Source organism: Erinaceus europaeus, chromosome 2, assembly GCF_950295315.1.
Source record: "Erinaceus europaeus chromosome 2, mEriEur2.1, whole genome shotgun sequence".
Classification (NCBI taxonomy): domain Eukaryota; kingdom Metazoa; phylum Chordata; class Mammalia; order Eulipotyphla; family Erinaceidae; genus Erinaceus; species Erinaceus europaeus.
In genome coordinates, this window is record NC_080163.1 from 187,388,516 (window position 1) to 187,407,291 (window position 18,776).

Sequence of the window (18,776 nt, forward strand, 5' to 3'; positions counted from 1 at the left end):
TGAGTGGTGTGTGTGTGTGTGGGGGGGGGGTGTCAGGGCTTGGGGTCAGGCTGCCCAGTTTGGAAGACTGATCCTGGTGCTCCTTGGAGCACTGTTGTCAGATTCATAGGCAGAAAGATGGGCTACACGGAGTCTTGAATGCAGGAAGCAGTGTTTATTATGCCAACAGGCCTAGCCAGACTCATGTCCACAGAAGACTGGGCCCCGAGCACAATGGCCCTGAGCATAACAGTTAATAGTTTTCGCATAGGATCTCACAGCAACAAGTTTAACAGCTTACTTGTGTGTGTCTCTGTGTATGTGTGTACGGACTATAACTTGTCTAGTTTATCTATTAGCAGACTCTTAAGTAACATATTCTAAGGCCACTTTGATGACAGCAGTAGAAAGCCCTGTTTATGCTGGGAGGAGGGGAGAGACTGTTGCCAACTGAATTTTTCTTTGCCTCCAGGGTTATTGCTAGAGCTTGGTGTTGGCACTACAAATCCACTGCTTCCGGTGACTATTTTCCCCTCTTTTTTTTTTTTTTTTTTGGATGGGACAGAGAAATTGAGAGAGGAGGGGAGAGATATAGAGGGAGAGAGAAAGATAGACACTCACCACTTGTGAGTCATCCCCCTGCAGGTGGGGATTGGGGACTCAAACCCAGGTCCTTGCACTTAGTACTATGTGCTCTTAACTAGGTGCACCACTCACTACCCCCCAACAACTACACTTTTCTTTAATTAAAAAGTTAATCCTTGCTTTTCTCCTTTTTAATTTTATTTTAAATATTTATTTATTCCCTTTTGTTGCCCTTGTTGTTTTATTATTGTAGTTACTGGATAGGACAGAGAGAAATGGAGAGAGGAGGGAAAAGACAGAGAGGGGGAGAGGAAGGTAGACACCACTTGTGAAATGACTCCCTGCAGGTGGGGAGCGGGGACTTGAACCGGGATCCTTGCGCTTTGCACCACCTGTGCTTAATCTGCTGTGCTACTGCCCGACTCCCTGCTTTTCTCTTTCTAAGTTAACCCTCGCTTGCCTCAGCACTGTCTCATGTATGGGGGAGTGTCACTCTGTGCTCTACAGCTTGGAAACCCAGCTGAGAGGGCACTCAACACCAAGGGTGTTATGCGATCAAGTGCCTTCAGCTCTGTGAGGCACTCAGAAGAGCACCCAGTGGGGTGAGCACTCAGAAAGTGTAGGCTGGGAGTCGGGCAGTAGCGCAGCGGGTTAAGTGCAGGTGGCGCAAAGCACAAGGACCGACATAAGGATCCCGGTTTGAACCCCGGCTCCCCACCTGCAGGGGAGTCGCTTCACAGGTGGTGAAGCAGGTCTGCAGGTGTCTGTCTTTCTCTCCTCCTCTCTGTCTTCCCCTACTCTCTCCATTTCTCTCTGTCCTATCCAACAACAACTACAACAATAAAACAACAAGGGCAACAAAAGGGAATAAATAAAATAAATATTAAAAAAAAATTTTTAAAAAAAGAAAGTGTAGGCTATGACTGTCATCGCTTGTGTGTGGGCCCACTCATCCCTGGTATCCCCCTACATGGGCCTCCCCCTGTGGGCTTCCTCCCTCAGCCTCACTCTGGAAAGTTCCTGCTGGAAAGCCCCAGACACACAGCTAGGCAGCCTCCCTCTCCTCACACTGCTCCTGCTCTCATCTGGGCTCTCAAACACAGGCCTAGAGACCTGCTTCTGCTCTGCCACCGACCTTGGCCTAGTCTCTGCTGATGCCACCTCTCTGTCTTCAGGTCCCACATTCCCGAGACCTCCTGGGCATCTGCCTTTGAGTGATCCCCCACCCTCAATCCACCGGGTCCCTCATGCCTGCCAAGTCTGCTCTCAGCATCTCCTCTGGACCCATTGCTCCTCCTGGGCCCTGGCTCAGTGTGGCCTCTGCTCCTAAGTCTTTCACATAGCTCCCTGACTCCTTCTCCTGCCTGCCGGTCAAACATGTCCCTTTTCCTGGCTCCACCTGGTCCAGCCTGTCCTCTCCTGCCAGGGCCCTGCCCCTGTCTCGCTCCCCAGGCTCCCAGCTTGAGCCTCTGCTGTGCTCCAAGCAATGGCACTTCGAAGGCCCTTCTCTCCCTCCCTCCTCTTTTTTAAAATTTATTTGTATTGATTGATTGATTAGAGGCAGAGGGAAATTGAGAGAGGAGGGAGGAGACAGAGAGGGAGAGACACATGCAGCACAGTTTCATTGCTCATGAAACTTTCCCCCCTGCAGGTGGGCACCAGGAACTTGAACGCAGGTCCTTGCACATTGTAACATGTGCAGGCAATCAGGTGCACCACCCAAATATATTCTTGGATCCAAATGTATACTTTGTTTTATTTTAATGAGAGATACAAAGAGAAAGAAACCAGAGCCCTGCTCAGCTCTGGCTTATGGTGGTGCTGAGGCTTGAACCTGGGACCACAAAGCCTCAGGAATGAAAGTCATTTTGCATCACCATTATGCTGTCTCTTCCACCCTCAATGCCTCTTCTCTTTGGCTTCTGATTGCAAACCTCCAGGGCCCTGTGATGTGGTGCTCACCACTGGATGCCCAGAACTGAGAACAGGGCCTGGCATCTGGCAGGAGCTCCACAACTATTCTCCACTAAACAAGCCATTTCCTGCTGTGTGCTTGACCAGCACTGAGTTCGGGGGGCTCCTCAAAACAGCCATTCTCCCTCATCACTCCCTTCAGATTCCAAATTTTAGTTTTTGACCAGAAGCACCGACTACCTTTGGCTATTGGTGGCATTAGGGGCCTTGCACATGCTACTGTGTGCTAGTTACCAATGTGCTATCTTCCCAGCCTTCCAAGTCTTTCAAACAGGAATTCCTCCCCCCACTTTTTTTTTTTTTTTTTTTTTACCAGAGCACTGCTCAGCTCTGGCTTATGGTGGTGCAAGGGACTGAACCTGGGACTTTGGAGCTTCAGTCATGAGAGTCTCTTTGCAGACCCATTATGCTATATGCTATCTTGTTCTCTGTCTGGAACTTCCTTTCTAAACTTTCTTTTTAAAAAATATTTATTTATTCCCTTATGTTGCCCTTGTTTTATTGTTGTAGTTATTGTTGTTGTTGTTGATGTTGATGTCATTGTTGTTGGATAGGACAGAGAGAAATGGAGAGAGGAGGGGAAGACAGAGAGGAGGAGAGAAAGACAGACACCTGCAGATCTGCTTCACTGCCTATGAAGCGACTCCCCTGCAGGTGGGGAGCCAGGGGCTTGAAACGGGATTCTTACACGGGTCGTTGCACTTTGTACCACCTGCACTTAACCCACTGTGCTACCGCCCAACTCACCAGAACTTTCTTTCTAAAGATACTTAAGTGGCCTGGGAGATGGTGCAGTGGATAAGGCATTGGACTCTCAAGCATGAGGTTCTGAGTTCAGTCCCCAGTGTTTTAAGCATTAGAGTGATGCTCTGGTCCTCACTCCTCCTGTAAATCAACAAATAGATAGATAGACAGATAGGTAGATAGATAAAAGACACTTAAATTTTTTTCATTGCTCTTTCAGAAGGCATACCCTTTGCAAATCCTGTGATAACTAAGCTGTGCATAACTTGGGTCACTTGCCTTCTAATCCCCTCACCCTCCTGTGAAAATAACCACTAGGATCAGGACCAGGTGGTGGCATACCTGGTAGAGTACATACAATACTAAGCACAAGGACCCTGGTTTGAATCACCCATCCTCAAGGGTGGGTGGGAGCGCAGCTGGTTAAGTGCACATCATGCGAAGTGCAAGGATCAGCCTAAGGATCCCAGTTTGAGGCCCCGGCTCCCCACCTGCAGAGGTGTCACCTCACAAGCAGTGAAGCAGGCCTGCAGGTGTCTTTCTTTCCCCCTCTCTATCTCCCCCTCCTCTCTCCATTTCTCTCTGTCCTATCCAACAACAACAACAGCAATGACGACAACAATAACAACAAGGGCAACAAAAGGGGAAAAGTAGCCTCCAGAAGCAGTGGATTTGTGGTGCAGGCAGCGAGCCCCAGTGACAGCCCTAGAGACCAAAAAAAAAAAAACACCCATCCTCACCTGCAGGGGGAAGCCTCATAAGCAGTGAGACAGTGCTTCAGTTGTTTCTCTTTCTTCTTCTTTTTAAAAAATATTTTGGGAGTCGGGTGGTGGCGCAGTGGGTTAAGCGCACGTGGCGCAAATCGCAGGGACCGGCGTAAGGATCCCGGTTCGAGCCCCCGGCTCCCCAACTGCAGGGGAGTCGCTTCACGGGCGGTGAAGCAGGTCTGCAGGTGTCTATCTTCCTCTCCCCTCTCTCTCTGTCTTCCCCTCCTCTCTCCATTTCTCTCTGTCCTATCCAACAACAAAGCAACGTCAACAATGGCAATAATAACCGCAACGAGGCTGCAACTAGGGCAACAAAAAGGGGGAAAAATGGCCTCCAGGAGCGGTGGATTCATGGTGCAGGCACCGAGCCCAGCAATAACCCTGGAGGAAAAAAAAATTATTTATTTGTCAATGAGAGGGATAGGAAGAGAGAGAGATAGATAGATAGAGAGAGAGAGAGAAACAACCAGACATCATTCTGGTAAAAGTGCAGCTGGGGATCAAAGTCTGGACCTCATGCTTGAGAGTCCAATACTTTATCCACTGCGCCACCTCGCAGACCACTCTCTTTCCTTCTCTGTCTCCCCATTCCCTTAACCAGGTGTGCCACCGCCTAGACCCTACAATATTTTTTAATTAATGAATCAGGTGGTGGTGCACGCAGTTGAGTGCACATGTATATTCCTGTGCACAAGGATCTGGGTTTAAGACCTCAGTCCCCACCTTCAGAGGGGAAGCTCCACAAATGGTGAAGCAGTGCTGCAGCTCTCTCTCTCTCTCTCTCTCTCTGTTCCTCCCCACTCTATTTCTCTCCCCCATCTCTCAATTTATGTCTCTTTCCAAAATAAGCTAATAAAAAATTTTAAATAAATAAAATCAATTAATTTTTAAAAAGAGACAGAAAAGAAAGCAGGTGATCACTTGTTATTTTTCTCTGCATATAGAACTCCTTATGTCTCCAGCAATGGGTCACGCACGCCATTGCCCGAAGCTGCCTGGAGCGTTTTCTCACAGAACAATCTACTGTTGGCCCTACCTCAGCCTTTCCAGCAGCAGCATAGTGTTGCATTGTGAGGATGCCCCACATAGTTCACTTAACTGTCTCCTTACAGCCTTTTGGGCCCTTTCCAGTTTTGCCCTAGAACAGACAATATGGTGATTTACATCCTCAAAATTTGCTCTTGGTGACTGAGGTTCCCTGTTTATTATTCAGCCTTGCTGGGGGTGGGTGGAGGGAAATGTTGTAGGCCTGACAGGGCGCTTTTCTCTCCTCTAGCACCACACATACACACACACACACACACACACACACACACACACATACACACAGTGCTTTAACCACCATTTCTGCAAGGCCTTCCATCTGAAGAGCTGCCTCAGTGTGACCGAGGGTAGGCTGGCATCCTTTCAGGATGCAGACAGAAAGGGCTTGTGGAGGGATTGGAGGGAGGGCTCTGCCCAGCACACTTGGGCAACCTAACTTAGAGGGGCTGGCAGGGTCCCCAGGCCTCTGTGAGGCAGCCTCTCTGAAGCATCTGGAAACCTGTGTGCTGGAGGCTATGGATTAGGGACAAAGGCTGAGTAATAAGAGGAGACAGCATAATGGTTATGCATAAAGGCTTGCATGCCTAAGGCTCTGAGTTCCCAGGGTCAATTCCCTCCCTGTACTACCATAAGCCAGAGTTGAGCAGTGCTCAAAAAAGATAAAGAGGAAGGCCTGGGTGGTGGTGCACCTGGTTGAGTGTACACATTATAGTGCCCAAGGATGTAAGTTCAAGCCCCTGGTCCCCAGTTGTGGGGAGGCGGGGGAGATTCATGAGCAGTGAAGCAGTGCTGTGGTATCTTTCTCTCTTTCCCTAGCTCCCCTTCTCTTCTCTGTCCTATCAAATAAAATAAATGTACCTGGAAAAAAAAAAGATTCAGAGGCAAAGCCACTTAAGACTACCTCAGGGAGTTAGGTGGTAGCTCAGTGGGTTAAGTGCACATGGTGCAAAGCGCAAGGACTGGCATAAGGATCCCGATTTGAGCCCCCAGCTCCCCACTGGCAGGAGAGTTGCTTTACGAGCAGTGAAGCAGGTCTGCATGTGTCTATCTTTCTCTCCCCCTCTCTGTCTTCCCCTCCTCTCTCCATTTCTCTCTGTCCTATCCCACAACAACGGGATGAATGACAACAATAATAACTACAACAATAATAAAAAAAAGGGAATAAATAAAGAAAAAAAGACTACCTCAAATTCTTCATGTGTGATATGGCCATAGGAGGCTGCACTCCCAAAAGGTCTGCTGGGAAGATGAACAGATATGACACACTAAAAGCACTAAGTGGAGTGCTCAGCTGAAGGAAGATCTCTCTAATCGCTGATAGGAATTTAGTTAGTAGGCCACTCCCAGCCTCCCCAGTTGATGAACACATTACACCCTTCATGCTCCCAGGACCCTGCACAGGTTGTACCTGGTGCCTGAAGCACATGCCTGAGAATCTGACTCAGTTTCTACTTTTTTTTTTTTTGCCTCCAGGGTTATTGCCGGGGCTCGGGACAAATCAACTGCTCCTGGAGGCCATTTTTTCCCATTTTGTTGCCTTGTTGTTATTGTTGCTGTTACTACTGTCGTTGTTGTTGGATAGGACAGAGAGAAATGGACAGAGGAAGGAAAGACAGAGAGAGGGAGAGAACGAAAGACACCTGCAGCCCTGCTTCACTGCCTGTGAAGCAACCTCCCCCCCCGTAGGTGGGAAGTGGGGGGGGGGGCTCGAACCGGGATCCTTACACGGGTCCCTGTGCTTTGCACCATGTGCACTTAACCCACTGTGCTACCGCCCGACCCCCAGCTTTCCTCTTTCTAGGAGACTGAATCTCTGATTCCTAGACCAGCCAGCAAATTCCTCCATAGGAGGGACAGGCCTAATTCCTCTGCAACCCCACAGAGTTGACTCTGCATTCCCACAGTGTCCATGCTACTCTTTTTAAAAAAATATTTATTTATTTTCCCTTTTGTTGCCCTTATTTTTTTTAAAGTGTTGTAGTTAGTATTATTGTTGTTATTGATGTCATCGTTGTTAGATAGGACAGAGAGAAATGGAGAGAGGAGGGGAAGACAGAGAGGGGAAGAGAAAGACCTACTTCAGACCTACTGCAGACTTACTTCACCACCTGTGAAGCGACTCCCCTGCAGGTGGGGAGCTGGGGGGGGGGCTCGGACCGGGATCCTTAGGCTGGTCCTTGCGCTCCGCGCCACATGTGATTAACCCACTGCTCTACCTCCAGACTCCCACTCCATGCTACTCTTGTCTTCACCCTGGAGGGTCGTTTTCTAGTCACTTGAGAATCACATCCACGAGTTCAGGGACTGAACCAGTCACCTCTGTTCTCCAGGCCCAGAACAAAATGAGCTTCAGGAAGGGAAGTGGGTAGTGAGATGGGTGGGGAAGGGAGGCAAGGAAGAGGCAAATTTGAGAGGGGGGAGCCTGGGACTGGGATTACACACCCCTTCTTTGATAGTCACCAGAATCCCCCATTCCCAGGAGGATGAACCAGGAGGTAGGAATGAAGGGTAGCTGAGGACTCTGGGGAAACTTCTTCCCTCTGCCACCTCCCCCCAGTTGGAGTGTGGGGGTCAAGTCCATCTCTCTCCTCCCCTCCACCATCCCCCCAGATCTCACCTGTGCCTCCTGCACCTTCCCTGCCTGGTTCTCCAGAGGGTCAGAGGCTGGGGAAGCAGATGTGGTTATAGTGGGGGGAATGGTTAAGGGGGAAATGAAGAACTTCCAATAGCAAGGCAAAGGGTCAAGAAGACCTACCGACCTAGTTATACTGGGGTGAAGGGTAGTTAAAAGGGAGAGAGATAGAGGGAACGAAGGGGTGGAGAAAGTTATTAGAGGGGAAAGGACTGGAAGGAGAGGTGGTGAGTGAGGTACAAAGAAGTTAGAGTGAGAAGATCCAGGAGAGACAAAGTAAAGGACAAGCAGTTCACTGAGTGTGTGCGTGCCGGGCGGGCCAGGTGTATACACAGAAGTTACAAGAAGACAGAAGATGGGAAGAGATACTTCAAGAACCGGCAGTGGGTTTGGGAGAGGAGGTGCCGTGGGGATGGTCGGCATAGGAGAGGTACAGAAATCAGAGGGGAGTGAAAACAGGGGGCACGGGGCACCCTAACATCCTATTTCCCTTAACAACCAGGTACCCTTGGCAACCGGGGCCGCGGCAAACTTAGGTCCTTAGCAACGAGGGTCCTCAGCAACCAAAGTGTGCGAAACGCGAGATCATCAGGAACTTGGGGGGCGCGGCAAACGGACCCTTAAAAACTAGTGACCCACAAACCCACCAATCAATCTAGCAAAACGGGTCACTCAGCAACAGCCCTCCGGACCCCACACCCCCAAATCCTATGCAGCCCAATCACCTGTCCCACCACATCCACCCTCGGGCCCCGGGGCCTGCAGCCCTCATTCAGGCCCCGGCGCAGCCCGATCCTCCCACCCGGACCCCTAACTCACGGTCCGGCTCGGCCATGGGTGCCGGGCGGGGGCCCTCGGGGCTGTCACCGACTGCTCTGTCCCGTGACGACACCGGAAACAGGAGGGGCCTACACAGAGCAAAGAACTGCGATTCCCAGCAGCCTTTGAGGCCACAGTTACGCTTTGGCTCAATGAGCCGAGCGTGCCCCATTCCTAAGAGGGAGACACACTGGACATGGACTACAAATCCCAGGGTGCCTCGCGTTGGAAGCCATGTTGGTAAAGGGCGCAGGGAAAATGTGGGAAGTGGTAGAGAGGTGCAGTTCATCTGGATATTCTGATTGGTCTCGGTTGGGCAAGGAGGAGGGGCGTATGCTATTTGGCCGACGTTGATTGGATGGGTCAAGGGGCGTGTTGGGGAATTTCCCAGAGGGCGGAAGCGCCAGAACTCCTGGGAGAGCCCAGCGACAGGCGGGCGGCCGCTGGGGGCCCCTGAGGCTTCGGGGCTATGGCCGGGGTCGCCTGTTTGGGGAAGACTTCGGACAACGATGACTGGTGCGACAGCGGCCTGGGCTCTCTGGGTCCGGACGCCGCGGCCCCCGGAGGACCTGGACTGGGTGCGGAGCTGGGCCCGGGACTGTCGTGGGCGCCCCTCGTCTTCGGCTACGTCACTGAGGATGGGGACACGTGAGTGAAACTTAGGCTGCCAGACCCGGCCCTGGGATCCCTTGTCGGCTTCTCCTTTAGTCTCTAATCCTGACTTTGGACCCTCTCATGGCTAAATCTGACGTCTGAAGCTTGATTTCCCGACCTCCAGCCTCCCCTTTGAGCATCCCACCCCCAGCATCGTTTAATAAAAACCAATTCTTTATCCAACTTGGACCATAACTCAATTTCTGACCTTCCTTTCTTGAATTCTGATTCTTGAAGAGGACCACATCTCTGTCCATTGACTACAGAACTCGAGGTGATTGATCTTCCTGATCGATCCTTACTTAGCACTTTGCTTGAAGGGTATGTAGGTCAGGCAGGCTCCTTCTGACCCCCTAACCTCCAAAGACAACCTTTTATCCTTAGGTTCTGATTCTGTTGTTGATTTCCAAATTTAATACTTGACCTTTTGACTCTCAGATTCCACCTTCTGAACACTGATCTTCAAAATCGTTTCCAAACATACTATTTTTAGTAAGATATGTGTTTACTAGTAAATTACTGGTTTCTGACTACAAAAAGGTCGTTTCCGTGACATCTGTTACACAGATATTTATTGTGTTCCAAGTTGTCTTATGTACTGGTGGTAAGACAGTGGGGAAAAAACCAAATACTCATGTCCTGTGAAGCATATATATTGAATAAGGGTATAAAGACAGGAGAGCAGGGAGATTGACAGGAAGGACAGAAGAGAGAAGGAAAGACACAGCAAAGGAAAAAAAAAAGAAAATTCAGGAAAACTAAACAAGTAGATTTGAGGAGGAGAGAGCTCTGGATAAAAGGCACAAAACTTGCAAAAGTCCCAAGTGAGAGAGTGCTTTTCTGTGTTACATTATTGCCATATCCCCTATGACTGAACAGTGCTGGACCCATAGGAAGCACTCAATAAGCACAAAGCTGGGGCTCGGTGCCAGCACTACAAATCCACTACTCCCGGAGGCTTTTTTTTTCTTCTGTTTTTTACTCAGTAGGACCAAAGAAATTGAGAGAGGAGGGAGACAGAGAGATAGGCACTTGCATACCTGCTTGTGAAAATTCTTGTATTATTTCCTTTCTTCTGCTTACTTTTTTTTAAACTTTCTTTTCTTTCTTGGTTTCTGTTTTTCTTTTTTTTTCTATACACATGCACAATACCACACCAGTCTCTCCCCTCCCCCCATTTTTCTTTTTGAGAAGGAGAGGAGAGAGAGACAGACACAGAGGGAAATAGACTACAATATTGCTCCACCATCCCGGGAACTTCCCTGGTACAGTTCATTGTGTGTGTGTGTGTGGGTGTGTTGCTTTCACTTCTAGCCCTCCCAGATTTCTGGCAGCTGGTTCTAGAGCTGTTGTCTTCATCCTTGACACAAAGTAGGAGCTCCTTGCTTGTTCAGTGAAGGCACTCAGGAGGACTTGACCTCTGCCCCACCTTTCTGTCTGCAGGGCTCTCCACTTGGCTGTGATTCACCAGCACGAGCCCTTCTTAGATTTCCTCCTCAGCTTTGCCGCTGGCACTGAGTACATGGACCTGCAGAATGACCTGGGCCAGGTGAGCCACCCACCAGGGGGCCGTGCAGGGTTCAGGGCTGGGGGTTCTCGGAGTGACCCCCTGCTCCCTGCCCTCTGCTCCTGCAGACAGCCTTGCACCTGGCAGCCATCCTGGGGGAGGCATCTGCGCTGGAGAAGCTGTACGCGGCAGGCGCCAGCTTGCATGTGGCAGAGCGTGGGGGTCACACGGCACTGCACCTGACCTGTCGCACGGGGGCACATGCCTGCGCTCGAGTGCTACTTCAGCCCCGACCCCGGGGGCCAAGGGGATCCCCCAACACCTACCTCACTCAGAGCTCTGCCCACACCCCTGACGCCAACCACAGCCCTGTTGACTCATACCCCCAACCGGACATGGAGAAGGAAGATGAGAGTGAGAGTGAGAACGAGGAGGACTGGAAACGGCAGCTGGAGGCTGAAAACTATGATGGTGAGGGGCCGCGGGCACCTGGGCACCTGGACTCCCAGGCAGGGCTGGAGCAGCCGGCTCAGGGCTCAGCCCTCCTGACCTAAGCCCCAGCTCCTGGGGAAATACTACAGATCCTTCAGGGAACTGGGCACGGACAGCAAGGACTCCTGCTCAGGCCCCAGATGGTTGTTATTGTCATTATTTTAATTTGCTTTATTTTAATAAGAAAAAAGGGACCAGCACACTGCTCAGCTCTGGCTTATGAAGGTGCTGGGGACTGAACCTGGGACCGCAGAGCCTCAAGCTATAAAGTCCTTCTCCCTGGATGACAACACTGGGGGTACCCAGGCACTTTCCCACGCTCCTCCCACCCCCCACACCATTTTTTCCTTTCCTACCCTTTTCAGTTTTTCCCCAGAGCACTGCTCAGCTCTGGTTTGTGGTGGTGCTGGGGACTGAACCTGTGACTTGGGAGCCTCAAGCATGAAAGTCTTTTTGCTGAACCATTGTACTTTTATCTCCCTGACACCCACCCCCCATCTTCTGATGCCACTCTCTCTGTCCCTAGGCCACACCCCACTCCATGTGGCTGTCATCCACAAAGACGCAGAGATGGTCAGGCTGCTCCGGGAGGCCGGAGCTGACCTTAACAAACCGGTGAGAAGGCCCAGGGAAGCGTTATATGGGGTGGGGGTATCCTCCGTAGTGGGACAGGTCCTCTGCTGACCTCACCGCTGCACCCTGGCAGGAGCCCACGTGTGGCCGGAGCCCCCTGCACTTGGCAGTTGAGGCCCAGTCAGCCGATGTGCTTGAGCTTCTGCTGAGGGCGGGGGCCGACCCCGCCGCCCGCATGTATGGCGGTCGCACCCCTCTGGGCAGCGCCCTGCTCCGGCCCAACCTCACCCTTGCCCTGCTCCTCCGTGCACATGGAGCCCCTGAGCCTGAGGATGAGGACAAGCTGGGCCCCTCCAGCAGCAGCAGAAGCAGCAGTAGTGACAGTGACAGTGGCGATGACAACGAGGATGTGAGTCAGGGGTGGGGGAACCAGAGTGAATGGGCAGGTGGGATGGTGAAGGGGCAGAGGGAAAGCAGGCATAGTGCTGAGAGAAACCTGGGGTACTGGGGTTGGAGAGCAGCAGGTGGAAAGGGGAGACCCTGCCAGGGGTGGTGTGGAGAACTTGGCTGATGGGGGTTGAGAAACGCAGGTCAGGGCCGAGGAGGATATAAGGCAGAAGGAGAGAACTTGATCACAAGGTTGTTTCTGTACAGCTGAGCACTGGTGAATGGCAACACTCTGAGGGTCTTTGCAGAACAAGAGCTGGGGGACTTTGGGCAGTAGTGTGTGTGTGTGTGTGTGTGTGTGTGCGCGCTAGGGGACCTTGGGCAGTAGTGTGTGTGTGTGTGTGTGTGCTGGGGGACCTTGGGCAGTAGTGTGTGTGTGTGTGTGTGTGTGTGTGTGCTGGGGGACCTTGGGCAGTAGTGTGTGTGTGTGTGTGTGTGCTGGGGGACCTTGGGCAGTAGTGTGTGTGTGTGTGTGTGTGTGCTGGGGGACCTTGGGCAGTAGTGTGTGTGTGTGTGTGTGTGCTGGGGGACCTTGGGCAGTAGTGTGTGTGTGTGTGTGTGTGCTGGGGGACCTTGGGCAGTAGTGTGTGTGTGTGTGTGTGTGTGTGTGCTGGGGGACCTTGGGCAGTAGTGTGTGTGTGTGTGTGTGTGTGTGTGCTGGAGGACCTTGGGCAGTAGTGTGAGTGTGTATGTGCTGGGGGGCCTTGGGCAGTAGTGTGTGTGTGGGTGTGTGCGTGCGCTGGGGGACTTTGGGCAGTAGTGTGTGTGTGTGCTGGGGGACCTTGGGCAGTAGTGTGTGTGTGTGTGTGTGTGTGTGTGTGTGTGTACACACCCTGGGTAAAGCTCATTTCTTTGCATCAATGACGCCCTGGGTTTCCATAGCATAATGGTTGTGCAAACAGACTCTCATGCCTGAGACTCCAAGGTCCCAGGATGGCCACCACTACTGCCCCAAGCCAGAGCTGAGCTGTGCTCTGGTTTAGAAAAATAAATAAATAAAAAGCAAAGTGTTCCATTCAGGCCTAGAAAATCAAAACCGAACAAAAAGACCTTAGTCAACAGTGAGGTCCAGACAAGACATTGGCTGGGGCAGGGATGGGTGAGGCATGGAGGAATTGGGTAAAGGCAGTGGGTAGGGTTGGGGGAGACTTTAGCCACTCTGGTTCCCAAAGGACCAGGGCAGAGAGAGAGAGAGAGAGAGAGAGAGAAAGAGAGTGTGTGTGTGTGTGTGTGTGTGTGTCTGGGGTGGGGGGTTGTCTGAGCTCAAGCTGTAGCAGAGCACAAGCCTGGGAAGAGACAGCCTTGAAAGTGGTGATTATAGAACTTTCTAGAAGTTGAGCTACACGTGGTGGAACTCTGGCTTCAGGCAAGACCAGCTGGGAGGGTGGGGGGTGGTGGGAGAATGTGGGTAGCGGCTGAGGTAGCAGCAGCCTGATCCCCTCTGCTCCCCCCCACTTCCCCCAGGATGAATATGATGACATCGTGGTCCACACTGGCCGGAATCAAAGCCAGCCACCTCCCCCCGCAGCTGAGAAACCTCTCCCCGATGACCCCATCTGACTTCACTGTTGATAAAGAGTTCCAGTTTAATAAACCCCCAATTCTGACAACCAGAGACTAGCGTGAAGGCTGCCTTTCCCTGTCCTAGATCAATCGCAACGCAACAGACCTGGGTGATTTGCTTGGTGCTTTATTCACTTGGGAGAGTTGGAGGGGGTGAGATGGGTATTGAGGGGTTGGGGCTGGGGGGGGTCCTGAGTCACTCTGAACCCTGCCTCCCTCTACCTACAGCTCAGGATGACCCCTCAGGCCTGGTTTCTCACTCCTACCAGAATAGAGGGTGTGGGGTGCCTGGTGGGGGGGGCAGTTTGGAGGGGGATCAACAGTACTAAGCCATATAGTGTGAAGGGAAAGAGGGGAAGGCTAGGGGTCAGCCTTCCCTCCTGAGCTCCTGCCCCAGCATCTCTGTCACCTTCTTTAGTTTGTCTCGCATCTGCTCCAGTTGCTCCACATCATGCTCCTGAGAGGCGGGGGAGAGAATGATCAGAAATAAGGGTGACAGGGCTGGGGAGACAGCATGATGGTGATGCAAGAAGACTCTTCTGCCTGAGGCTCTGAGGTCCCAGGTTAGGTCCCTAGCACCACAGAGCTGAAGAGTGCTCTGGTAGAAAAAAATATGTATTTTTTTTTTTTTGCCTCCAGAGTTATTGCTGGGGCTCAGTGCCTGCACTATGAATCCACTGCTCCTGGAGGCTATTGTTGTTATTACTGTCGTTGTTGTTGGATAGGACAGACAGAAATTGAGAAAGGAGAGGAAGACAGAGAGGGGAAAGAAAGATATAGACACCTGCAGACCTGCTTCACCACCTGTGAAGTGACCCCCCTGCAGGTGGGGAGCCAGGGGATCAAACCGGAATCCTTACACCGGTCCTTGGCTTTGCATCATGTGCGCTTAACCTGCTGTGCTACTGCCCAGCCCCCAAATACATGATTTTTAAAAAGTGGGACGGTCAAGGGGACCAGGTTAAGCACATACATTATAGTGCACAAGGACCCGTGTTCAAGCTCCTGGTCCTCACTTCCCCACTTACAGGGGGAAAGCTTCACAAGTGGTGAAGTAGGGCTGCAGGTGTCTGTCTCACTATCTCCTACTCTTCTCAATTTCTCTGTATCAAATTAATTAAACAACAAAAAAAATAGCGGGGTAGTTAATGCCCATCCTCCAAGGGCAGCCCACCCCCAGACCAGATGTCAGTTCATGTACCAGTAGCCAGCAGTAGCCATATGGTCTGTATGGTGCCCACAGTGATTGATGAGACCCAGGGTGTCAGCCCATGTAAACAGAAGTGAGGTGTGTGTGTGTGTGGTCCACCATAGCCAAAGGCAGCAGACAGGTCAGCAGAAATGGCTAGGACAATGTCATGACCCACTGTGACCAGGATGGTCATTTCAATTACTGCCACCAGTCATGGTGGTACCTTACATCCTGTGACCCAGCAGTGGTGCCCATCTGTTTTGCCCAGTGAAGCAGGTGGCATGGTGGCCCCCTTTCATGTAACTGGCTTGTTCTCTATGGGCCAGCAGTGGGGAATAACCCGGATGCTCTGTGCAATATGGCGCCTGGTTTAGTTACTGGAATCTCAGGAGGACACTTGGGTGAATAGAGAAGCTGAGTGTGTGTATGTTGGGGTAGTGGTGGTAGCAATGGCTATGCAAAAAGGTTTTTTTTTTTTTTTAACTTTTTCATCTTATTTATAAATAAAAGATACAGAGAGAAAGAGAGACCAAGAGCACTACTCAGCTCTGGCTTAACGGTGGTGCTGGGAATCAAACCTGGGACCTCAAAACTTAAACATCTTTTTGTAAAACCACTGTGCTGTCTCCCCAGCCCACAAAAAGCCTTTTGTGTTTGAGGCACTAAAGGTCCCAGGTTCAATCCCCAACACCACCATAAGCCAGAACTTAGAAGTACTCTGGTAAAAAATAAAAATGATGATGAAAAGAGAGGTCTTGGGGCCAGGCAGTAGCACAGAGGGTTAAGCACACATGGTGCAAATCTTCATAAGGATGCTGGTTTGAGCTCCTGGCTCCCAACCTGCAAGGGGTGGGGGGGTCGCTTCACAAGTGGTGAAGCAGGTGTTTGTCTTTTCCCCTCTACCCCATCTCTCTCAATTTCTCTCTGTCCTATCCAACAATAACAACAGAATAACAACAACGGTAACAGAAACGGGGGGGGGGGGGAATGGCCTCCAGGAGCTATGGATTCATAGTGCAGGCACTGAGCACCCTAGAGGCAAAAAAGAAAAAAAAAAAAGTAAAAGAAAAGAGGCCTTGTGTGAATGTTGCCGCCCAGTCCTGGGGTCAGACCTGGTCCCTGTGACCCACCTGTGGCAGGTCTTGCTCTTTTTGCCCCACCCCTGGCCATGTTTGCTGGTATCTTTACAGACCATTTTGGTCCACACTCACCTCCTGCCTTTCGGAAGCTTCTTCCTTCGCCTCCTGCTTGGCTTCGGCTTCTGACTGATGGAGGTGGCGGTGGCGATGGGGTGAGTCTTCATGCCTCTCTCCTCCAGCAGCTCCCTGCCACAGGCTGCGGCCCCCGTCTAGCACCTGCATGCCTTTCTCTTCCTCCTCAAACTGCGCCGTCTCCTCATCTCTGGCCTGCTCAGCCACCCGCTTCTGGAGGGCACCCCCACCCTCCAGGTGCTGCTTCCACAGGCCCTCGAAGGCCCCCCGCTTCTTCTCCTCTTCCTCCTCTTCACCTTCCTCCTCCTCCTCTTCCCGGTGAAGGCTGTGCAACTGCTCTCGGACAGCCTGCTCCCGCACCTCAGACTGGCGGGTCCTCTCAGCTGCCTCCTCTTCTTCCTCATCCCTCACCTCCTGGTTGGTCCTTGCCTTCCCAGACTCTCGCTTCCTGAAATCCCCAGCCTGCAGCAGGCCTTGTTCCCCGGTGGGTGCACAGCTGTAGCGCTCCTTCTCACACATCTCTGGTGGGAAGAGAGGACACTGTGTGTGGCCAGTCAAGAAACAGACCTAGAAGAGTTTCTGCCTGAGGATTTCTAGAGGGACTGCCTGGAAGAGGAAGGCCAGGTGCTGGGGGACATTATTTGTCCCCCATTCCATACCCCCAGAGGGAGCTCGCTGGGTGGATATATATTATCAGGCTAGGCAAGAGGGCTCTGGGAGTAATAAAGGGACACCCCTTCCTCGAGGCAGTACTGGGGGAGCCAGGGGCCTTACCCCTGTGGAGGAGGGCTGTGCAAGGTCCTCGCTGCACCTGGCCCAGTGCCAGCACCTCTGTGACCACCTCCGCCAGACAGCGGGCCAGCTGGGGGTGAAGGAAGAAGCAGAGGGGAAGTTGAGAGCAGGGCAGATGGGGCGGGGCGGGGGGGACTGGAGGGCATGGAGAGGTTGGAAAGGGAGGCCCAGGGTGCCAGGGAGATGAGAGTGGGCAGGGAGTATCCATTTCTTACCTCATCCTTGGAGGGTCCGGGTGCCATAGGAGCTGCGGTGGCTGTGGAGGATGGAGATGGGCTCAGAGGGCTAGGTGACCCCAGTGCTGACCCCCAGCTCTGGCCAGCCTCCTGAACCCCACCTACTGCACACCTGCAGGGTGCACCAACCCTACCTGGCCTCAAGCTCCCTGTAACCGCTCCCCCCCCCCAGTCCCTGAGGGTCCCCCTTCCTGGTGTTGGGCACTCACCAGCCCCCAGCAGCACGGCCAATAGCGGGGGCAGCGACAGTACCAGCAGCAGGGAGGCAGGCGCGGGGTGCAGCATGCTGGTACTTCTCGACTAGTCCTGGGGTCCAGGCGGGTGAGAACCCAAGTGGGCAGCAGTTCCTTATATCCCATGGAAGTGACGTCACCACAGCCCCATCCCACCCTTCGGGGTGACAGCTGCTTAGCGCAGGCTGTCCCAGACCCTCAATTATTCATGGGCATCCACCCCCTGCACCCCTGCCCTCTAGCATCCAACACCTGAGCACCTGAATGGTCTGTGTTTGGGGGTGGTGGTGTGGGGGGAAGGGCTCCTCACCCCATAGAAGCAGGACCTGATACACTGAACTGCTGACTGGTGGACACTGGTTCAAATCCAGCCATGAGAGGGCAGCCTCAAGCTCCACCTTCTCTGCCTCGACCCCAGTTTTCTCACTAAAAAATGGCCCACTTATTTTGAGTTCTTTATTTTTAATTTTATTTGATGGGTTCATATTTATTTACTGGATAGAGATAGAAATTGGGTAGGGGTAGACAGCATAATGGCTATGCAAAGAGACTCTCATGCCTGAGGCTTCAAAGTCCCAGGTTCAGTCCCCACACCACCATAAACCACAGCTGAACAGTATTCTGGTTTAAAAAAAAAAAAGTGATAGAAATTGAGAGGGAGGGAGAAAGAGTGTGCACAAGAGCTCTGCTTCACCAAGCTCATGAAGGTTCCCCCTGCAGATGTGGAATAGGGGCTTGAATCCAGGTCCTTGTGCATTGTAATATGTATTCAACCAAGTGTACCACCACCCAGCCCACTTATTTTATTTTTATATTGATAGGGATATTGAGGAGAAAATAAGAGACAGACACCTGCAGCATGAACAGCTCCACTGCTCATGAAGCGTCACCCCTGCAGGGTGTGTCAGGACTTGAACTCAAGCCTTTGTGCATGGTAAATGTGCACCACCTGCTGGTCCCTCCGTAAACTCACTTCAACAGAGGCTACAGCTGGGCTCTATTCGAATCCCAACTCCAGCCCTGGGACAACCATCTCCTTACTTGTGAAAGAGGCGAGACTTTCGGTGTTAGCTAATTAACTCAATGTGAGTGGAAGTTATGTGGAAGTTAATTAAATCTGGCAGGATCCAGTAGTGTAAACCGCCCAGGACCGGAGCACCAGCATGCTAGCCACTTTAACTGAGCACCTACTATATGTCTGGGCAACTGGAGTTCCCACAGTGAATGAACTGACACACTTCCCTGCCCTCCTGGAGAGGAGACAGATGACACTGTAGCTAGTTAAGCCAGGCCAGGTCAGCGAGGAAGAATGCAGGCACAGACCTTGAAGTG

At 51.9% G+C, this 18,776-nt stretch overlaps 3 protein-coding genes across 3 annotated transcripts in view; 1 reads left to right on the forward strand and 2 right to left on the reverse strand.

The window, feature by feature from the left end:
- The window catches only part of SIRT2 (sirtuin 2), a 33,260-nt gene extending 24,597 nt beyond the window's left edge, over positions 1–8,663 (reverse strand). Inside the window, exons 1-2 of the mRNA XM_016188513.2 lie at positions 8,545–8,663; positions 7,711–7,757 (exon numbers count right to left, since the gene is read on the reverse strand). Coding sequence (XP_016043999.1) covers positions 7,711–7,757; positions 8,545–8,560 — 63 coding nt within the window. The 5' untranslated portion in view covers positions 8,561–8,663. The remainder of the gene's footprint in view (positions 1–7,710; positions 7,758–8,544) is intronic.
- Positions 8,664–8,936: 273 nt separating this feature from the next.
- On the forward strand, positions 8,937–13,832 carry NFKBIB (NFKB inhibitor beta). Its single transcript, XM_007523971.3, has 6 exons — positions 8,937–9,192; positions 10,642–10,747; positions 10,834–11,176; positions 11,724–11,812; positions 11,904–12,179; positions 13,682–13,832. Exons 1-6 carry the CDS (start codon positions 9,014–9,016, stop codon positions 13,775–13,777), a joined length of 1,089 nt encoding a protein of 362 aa, XP_007524033.1. The 5' UTR covers positions 8,937–9,013; the 3' UTR covers positions 13,778–13,832.
- Positions 13,833–13,891: 59 nt separating this feature from the next.
- Positions 13,892–17,967, reverse strand: CCER2 (coiled-coil glutamate rich protein 2). Its single transcript, XM_007524019.3, has 5 exons — positions 17,421–17,967; positions 17,191–17,231; positions 16,958–17,045; positions 16,184–16,704; positions 13,892–14,237 (listed from the first exon to the last, which is right to left on the reverse strand). Exons 1-5 carry the CDS (start codon positions 17,494–17,496, stop codon positions 14,148–14,150), a joined length of 816 nt encoding a protein of 271 aa, XP_007524081.1. The 5' UTR covers positions 17,497–17,967; the 3' UTR covers positions 13,892–14,147.
- Positions 17,968–18,776: the final 809 nt, after the last annotated feature.

Coding starts and splice junctions, on each gene's coding strand:
- NFKBIB (XM_007523971.3), top strand. CDS start 9,014: ATGGCCGGGGTCGCCTGTTTGGGGAAGACTTCGGACAACGATGACTGG. Junction 10,748..10,833: donor TGCAGAATGACCTGGGCCAG/GTGAGCCACCCA, acceptor CTGCTCCTGCAG/ACAGCCTTGCACCTGGCAGC. Junction 11,177..11,723: donor GGAGGCTGAAAACTATGATG/GTGAGGGGCCGC, acceptor CTCTGTCCCTAG/GCCACACCCCACTCCATGTG.
- CCER2 (XM_007524019.3), bottom strand. CDS start 17,496: ATGCTGCACCCCGCGCCTGCCTCCCTGCTGCTGGTACTGTCGCTGCCC. Junction 17,232..17,420: donor GGCCGTGCTGCTGGGGGCTG/GTGAGTGCCCAA, acceptor CATCCTCCACAG/CCACCGCAGCTCCTATGGCA. Junction 16,705..16,957: donor CACAGCCCTCCTCCACAGGG/GTAAGGCCCCTG, acceptor TCTTCCCACCAG/AGATGTGTGAGAAGGAGCGC.